This window comes from Homarus americanus, unplaced genomic scaffold (genome assembly GCF_018991925.1).
Source record: "Homarus americanus isolate GMGI-L3 unplaced genomic scaffold, GMGI_Hamer_2.0 scaffold39155, whole genome shotgun sequence".
Taxonomy (NCBI): Eukaryota; Metazoa; Arthropoda; class Malacostraca; order Decapoda; family Nephropidae; genus Homarus; species Homarus americanus.
The window spans coordinates 2,919,921-2,928,101 of record NW_024737042.1 but is presented as its reverse complement, the minus strand read 5'-3'; the positions used below and the strand labels follow the sequence as shown (position 1 = coordinate 2,928,101).

The window sequence follows — 8,181 nt, the reverse complement described above, 5'->3', positions numbered from 1 at the left end:
TAGACGTCGCATTCTGGATTGAACAAAAATATACAATCGATGTGATCACATAATAAAACAAATATGCTTGAGTATATATATTTTTTATTTTTTATTAAAATATGATTCTACTACTAGCATCTGCAGCAATTCAGTAAGTGCTAAGCACGTACTGTATGTGAATATTAGTGTTTGAATGTGCACCGTGCCTGTTCCACTCCTTGAATTTAGTTGGTGCAACAGGTGTAAAATGCTGTCTTGAAGCAGCAAAGTTTTTTTTTTTTTACTTCATTTAAGAACTGTATTCATTTGCTGCAGCTTCACCTAAACGGTGGTCAAAGCTAGTTGATGGGATTTCTCCAACAGAAAACAGCAAAGTATTGACTCTTAAGACTTTTAGTGACATTTGCTGGCACAGTCATTATGAAGCAGTGTGAGCTGTTGACAGAAATTATCAACATTTCTATAATTTGCTCTGAGATCTGGATGAAGACATATCTCAGCCACCTGACACATGAGTCAAGGCTTCATCTTTAGTTGAAAAAATTACACTATTAAAGAAGACATCCTTCATGTGTCAGCTCTGGTTGTGTATTCTAAAATGCTTCCAGAATTCAAGTGCAATCCTTTAAAATGAAGACCTTGGTCTGCAGGAAGCTTGTTCCATATTTGAATCATTACAGTAGAAGTCCAAAAATCCGGACTGCTTGGGGATTGGGTCGGTCCGGATTTTCGGATTTTCCGGATTCTCAGGCAGTACTTTTAAAATTCAAATTTAAGGAGGAATAAAGAAGAGATGAACAGATACATTTTGATAGTTTATTCATAAGCAAGTAAAGCATGCTTCATTTATCAAAATGAGCAGTTTTAAAGAAAAATAAAGTCAACACTTGACAAAAATGTAAACAAACTGTCTAATACCATTATGAGTCTTGAAATTCCTAAGCCATCCATCACTAAATGCTCACTCTGATTCAATGTTTATTTGCTCCTTAAAAGACTTTGCTTTGGCAATAAGCATCAGCCCATAAATTGCCATACCTTCTGATCATTTTAACAAAAACCATTTGTGCAACACTTTATCAGGATTTTCTAATTTGGGCCAATGTAAACTTTTTCTTAAAGCAACTTTATTGTAAGGCTCAGAAGAAGCTGTGAATTCTCGAGTTTTATTCTTTGCCTTTTTTTATATCATAAATTGTAGACTTTCCAATGTCATATGTTTCCATTGGATCAGTATTGCTCACACCACATTCTAGTTTCTTAATTATTTCAAATTTGTCACTCAATTTCAATGTGTTCTACTTTCTCTTCACACAACGAAGTTTATCTACTTTAGGAGCCATTATTATGGGCTTGTACTCTGTACATGGAAAGAGTAGGACTCAAAATTACATATGTTGTCACAGTTTGATTGCTTGTTTTAAAGTGGTGATCGCGTGGTCGCTTGTTATCGCTGTGGCGTTCAGGCATGCACACATACACACAAAAGATTTATAGTGCCACAAATTTTACATTTGAGGACAAGTTAATTACAAAACTAACAAAATTAGCTACCTATAATTTACAATTACTTTTATTATTAGAATTATGTAAATTAATTTTTTTAAAGGAACGCCATTCATTCACGTAACCCACAAAAGCCCGCTAAATTTAAAAAGTTTGAAAGTTTTCGAAAAGTCCGGATTCTCGGGTGGTCCGGATTTCTGGCATCCAGATTTTTGGACTTTTACTGTACCTGCATTTATTAGAGACCTGAGAGACATATTTGACAAGTTTGAAACAGCTGCCAAACAAAGAATGCTTGACATCTCAGAGGACTATAAAAAAATTAAGATTAAGGAGATTAAAGAAATTGAGTGATGACAGTGGCTCAAAGGAAATGGTGCTGAGTGGCTCTACAAAATTTCCAATTGAGGGCTACGTTCCCATAGTTGAATGCCTATCGCAGGCAATTGAAGAGTGACACAGTGCCTACACAGATGTGCAAAGGACCTTCAGGTGCATATTCCTGCTTGCATCTAAAGATCCTCTTCGAGAATAATCAGCTGCAGACTTATAGATCTCATGTAATTTGGCAGAAGACTGCTATGCTGAATTTGAACAATTTTGTTGGTTTCCTGTTGACTGCTAAAAGTGTTCTGATTCATGCTCCAAATGTGCCTGTGCCATTGTTCTCCATCAACTTGTCAAAAGACCCCATGGGAAGCATCTGACTACCCATCCTTTGACTGCAAATGTATTTCATAATACAGTCAACCCTCGCTTTACGCGGTCCCACTTTACGCGTTTCCACGTTTACGAGGTACCCTGCCGAACACGTAACGCTCACTTTCCGCGGTGTGTGTACCCTTTTACGCGGAGAGCGGCGCGAGCAGGGTGCGCACAAGGTCGCCCAGTCATCAAAACATTACCGAGTTCTTCACCCGCCACCCACCACAGCCGGCCCAAGTCAGTGATAGTAATAATGATAGTGAGGATATGGACTTTGAGGGGTTTGACAAAGAGGCCCTGCAAGCCTCTGTGGTGGATAGTGATACAATTGATACAAGTGATACAGGTGAGGGCCAATAATCTGCCCTCTGCCTCGGAACCAACCCCCCATCCCCGCGTGCCCAGCCATCTTTTCTACTAATGTAAGTGTTAAAAAACCTAATATTATTGATATTTCTCTTAATTATTAATTGTGTGTGCATACCATCATAAAATTAAGAAGTTATTTGTACTACAACGTGGGTATTGTGTCTGAAAAAGTGGAGTTTGGGGGTCGGCCCGGTCTCTATTTCAATTAATCCCATATGTTATGTTGTTCACTTTACGCGTTTCTCACTTTACGCGAGCCGCCGTGGGTTCAATTGACCGCGTAAAGTGAGGGTTCACTGTATATTTGTAGATTTATTGTCAGTATGCTTAGTATACACTATGTCAAATCCAGTATAACATCTGTATAATGGTTGTATTATGTACTCATGCCGTGATGTTAATCGTATTGTCAATTAATTTCATTTTACGTTTTTATCCCAAGCATGGACATATTTTGTCCTGTACAATTAATCTGCTTTTATATTTTTTTAAATATTTGTACATTTTGGGAACAGATTTACAGTATTCAATATGCTACATTATCATGTTAATCATGAACATGAGCCTTTCCTCTAGAGCCCTTGGCGTAGGGCCTCACCTAACCGAGCCCTGCTAATGGGTGGTGGTGGGTGGTCAGTTGACAAATTGCTGAGATGGAGGTTATTCACACCCATTTCCATTGTATTTTATATTGTATTTCATGTACGTACCGTATATTTGTATGTATTTCATGTCATCTTTATTAATTTTTAAGGGTTTCTGTATGAAAAATTTTCTTTTGGGTGGCATAGCTGTATGAATAGTACGAAATTGGTTGTGGACAATGGATCACGAGTGTTATAATTACGGTACAAGTTTGCAAATAAGAAATGAATACCGGGTATTTACTATTTTATTATTTCATTTATTATGCATCTTTACCCTTATTGAACATTGGTATACTGTATTATGTTTATTCAGTTTAGTCAGTTAAGCAAAATGTAGGAATTTCTAATATCTTACACGACCCTGGTCCAAAGGTTGCCAGAGAAGAGAGGGTCCTTCTGTACTGTATTGCCAGTCTGGTACAGTACTGCTCTTGTTAATACCATTTCAAGCATTGTGACATCCTACAAGGATAAAAAAAAATAGGCAAAGTATAAGAGGGTTGGTTTAACTCCAAAAGAGAAAAGAGAAATACAGTACTGTACTATTACAGTACAGGTATATGCAACTACCTTGAGAACCATGAAAATAGGTGTTTTGATCTGGGAGTACAAGGGCAGCTCATATATATTCTACATCATTAAGATCAAGAAGGAAGAGTTGCTCTTTTTTTTTTTCCTTTTTACTTCAAATGTTGTCCGATTGCACAGCACTCGTTCTACTTTGTGTGTATTCTATCTGTAAAAATTATTTTGTTTTCTTGAAAAGGTTAAAGGTCAAGGAGACCAAAATTTCAACTCTTAAACAACAGACGGAAGGTACAATTTATTAGATAAATTTCTTTTATCATTGGTGTACTGTATTGTATTAGTATTTTTAGCTTATAATGTAAAATGGACATAATTTATACCAAAGGTCAGAGTTCTTCCTCAATTACCTGTTAGCAATCATTGTGTCTAGTAATTTACTCAATGTAATTTCCTCCTTTATTTTTGTACCATTTCCAGGATAATCAGCGGATTCTTGGAAGATGCGGAGGCTACTGTGGGACTTGCACACCAGACCCTATCACTGGGCTAAAGCTAAGTCTTAGAGATGGCTGAAATCTTACTCTAGAGGGACATCTCTCTCATTTTCTTCAGGAAACTCTCTGTATTATGAGGACACCGCTAATGAAGATGGATAATGTGGTGGGATGAAACTTGTCAGAGAGCTGTTTCTACTGGATTTGATGAACAGTTCCAGAAGAAACTAAGTTGGGACATCCACATTAGAGTGGATGGACCTTGCAGTACCAAAGTAGATGAGGAAACTTTCAATCTTGCCTTTTTCAGGAGAAAGGCTAATACCTACTCCTTAAAAAAGGACCAAAAAGTGAATTAGTTATAAGAATAATGCTATTATGAAAAGTGAAAAGCAACCAAATACTTTAACACTGCCATTATGTAATAAGTTTATGCAGCAATAGGTTTATCAAAACTCTGTTGTTGCTGTGTGTTGACAAACAATGCATTAATATTTTACCAGACTTGGTCCAATCTGCACTAATAAGATGTCCCATTTTGACCAGAGGATGCACTGCCCACCGATGGACTCGTTCTTGATCTCAAATAATACTGGGGATGGAATTCCTATGGTTGAATTAGAGATGTGTTTGATGTTCTTAATTAAGGAAATGGTCCAGATTTTTAACAGGTTCTTGCTCTATAAGAGAAGCTCTGAGGCAATTCAGTGTATCCTTGAATTATAAAAGCAATTTAGTTGTTCTGTGGTGTGTTGTGCCCAGAGATTTTGAAACACATGGCACCATATCTTTAGTTTGAATGTTTGCATGATGCTAAAACAAACTATAAAGTCTTGTAAATTTTTATTTTTTATATATTGAGTATAAGCAGGACAAGCCTATTTGTACTAGTGTTCCATTATTGGGAAATCGACTGTATAGACTGGCAGCACCAGTTATGAGAAATACTGAGAAATTAAACAGTATAATAGTATAATCTGGTACATTAACAATATTATTGAAGTCTTTGTGTCTGTGGTATCACAATCAGAGTTATTACAGCATTGCATAATGTTTGTTTGGTAAAACTACTTGTCTTAGGGAATGCTTTTAAAGAACTTAAAAAAATTCCTTTGAAACTTTATTGAATCTTACAATAGATAAATGATCCTTTACCACAAGGTGCTACATAGATTACCTGGTTTAGTGTCCACATCATGCCTTCATTGAACTCAAGAAATATATACAGTACTGTAGATGAGCATGTCATAAATGAATTTGCCCTATTTTGAGAAATGTAAAATGTGAAAACATCAAAAAACAGTGTTCCTGTATATACAGTATGTGTGACTATCAAAACAGATAATTTCAAGCCTTCATTTTGAGGCATGCAATTACTTTCATGCACTAAAAAGATATTTTGGCAAAGCTATTATTCACACTATAATTTAACTTGCTAAGCCTGCAAATTAATTTTATTACCAACATGTCAGTCAGTTACATAAATTCCATGGTGAACTGTTGACATTGCCACACTTTGTTAGTACAGCAGTAAGGGAATGAATGATAAAAAGAATATTTTCAAGGTCCTGCATCCAATTCTGCAAAAAAAAATTCTGATACTGTATAGCTGATAGAATTACACCATGAGTATAATAACACACAACAGCATTTTTCAATGATAACCTCTGGGAAACTGTCATTGCCAGATACCTTAAGTTAACAACACAACAAATTAAAAATTGAAGATCAGGGTGGACCCCCGAAACCTTGGCCTAGAGGCATGAATCACTTGCGTTACTATTGATAGACAAGTTTTTATGGCTCGCCAACAGTATTGAAAATGAAATGAGGGCATATCAATTGATTAGTGTAGATAATATTACATTGAGAGTACTTTTTACATTAAATTTACCTGGTGAAAAAAAAATTACAAGTACAGTACTGTAGTGGTGCATTGAATATGCCATGCTATGAACAAATTATAATTAAAAAATACAAAAATAAAAAATTTGCTAAATAAATTGGTCACTATTATATTCAAATACATCAACTCATAAAGTGCCTGAGATATTGCCTGGACAAGCAAGTTATAAACAAACAAACAAACAAATGGAGGAACTACAAACAATTTTATGTGTACAGGTACCCCTCGACTTAGAACCTACAGTGAGTTCTGCTATAACGCGTGTTTTGACAACGCGAATTGGCTCTGACGCAATTTATGAATAGAGGAATGATATTTGTACAACGCGAACGCTTGTTTGCTGTAACGCAATTTTTGCCTACTATTTCTCCAATTTTGTGGTATTAACTGTGAATATGGTAAAGAAGAATATCTCCAAGAAGCGTTCTGGTGATCGCATTCCCGGTGATTATCGTAAAAGAAAGGCTATAACCCTTGAAGAGAAGCTCGATGTTATCAACCTCAAAATCACCCTTCTCCCCCATCAAGTTATATTCATATTTTTTCAAGGTAAAGTGTTACATTTACTGTATGATTTCATTATTAGATATGAATGTAACATTTATTTAGACTGTGCTAACCTTTGTGTTAGGCTTACTACTAAATTTTTTTTTATTTCGAGTAGTAATCTGCACCTAACCCTATTTTCTCCATAAGCCCTGTTATTTCTATTACGCGAATTTCTGTAACACGATGTTTTACAAGAACACAACTATCGCGTTATAGCAGAACTGACTGTACTCGACTTACGAAAACCCGGACATACGACCGCCCCAGTCGTACGGTACCAAAAAATTTTCAAATTACGTATTTTCAAGTCCCGACGTTAGTGATTGCGCTGTGTACTGACAAAATTTTCGTTTGTAATTCCCTTTAAAATGTCTGGCAAGCTTAAAAGTGAGAGTTTTGTGGTGCTGAGAAGAAAAAGAGACGCCCATTTTAGATTTTCTATGTATTATTTTCGCATTTTCGACTTACGACCAATTCGACTTACGATCTGGATTTGGGTCCCTAACCCCCGTCGTAAGTCAGGGACTGCCTGTAATCACAATGAAATAATAATTTCAATACATAAGCGCAAATAGAAGACATCAGGAGGCGCCACACTATAACTATGTGGTGCAATCATCCTTGCACTTGTACATTTTCCCACCCCTCCACCCACACCAGCAACACGAGGCAGGATTCAAAACTCTTACAACACTGTTATAAATAAATGAAATCACTGTGATGAACAAAAAAATCAGCACAAACCATGATGAAATGCATGGGAAATGTGGGTCAAGGTTATGTCTAGCATCATTGAAACACAAGGGGAGATTGGTGTGGTAACCTAAGCGATGTTGCCAAATGTGTGTCGTGCAAACTAAAATTATTTTATTTAAATTTTTTTCTTCATACACAAATTTCCATTCCCATTTGCCAGAATAATTGGTGCAGAGCTCAGCTGGGAATGAAAGATTTCCGAGTATTAAGACAAATCTCTCATCCTGGAAACAATTGCACATGCTGGAATTTTTCCGGATGCTGGAGAAGTTTTCTGAGAGTCTAAACTATGCATTTCGCACAGACAGACACTTGCACATCCCTTGAATGTTTCCTGGTGGTGCGTAAAATTTTCCGAGAGTCTAAGCTATGCATTGATGCTGGGGAAAGGTTTCTGAGAGTCTAAACATCTAATCTACATATCTGGTAAGAATAAATACATCCTCATTACATTTAGGCCGCTGTCACAAGCAAAAGTATTTATGGCAAACAAAAAATGTACAGGGTATAAACTTTTATTCACAGCTTATGTTGGAATTGTGTTAGAGATAAATTTTTTACCATAATGATCCTGAGTAAATTCTTTTCAAGACTTTCAATAAAAGATCCCTAAATAAAATAATGTAAGAAATGTACAGTATACAGGTATACCGGAGTCTAAAAAATCAGTTCTAATTAAGTTAAAAACACCATTGTTTACTAAAATAATCCTGAATAGTTTATTAAAAGGTTTGTTTAA

General features: G+C 36.0%; 1 protein-coding gene across 1 annotated transcript; it reads left to right on the top strand.

Moving 5' to 3' along the window:
- Nucleotides 1-4,214: 4,214 nt before the first annotated feature.
- Nucleotides 4,215-6,159, top strand: LOC121872585 (A disintegrin and metalloproteinase with thrombospondin motifs 9-like; the record flags this gene model as incomplete). Its single annotated transcript, XM_042375417.1, is given in 1 exon segment — nucleotides 4,215-6,159. A coding segment is annotated over 1 exon segment (96 nt), but the record flags the coding sequence as incomplete, so codon positions are not given.
- Between the last annotated feature and the right edge of the window lie 2,022 nt (nucleotides 6,160-8,181).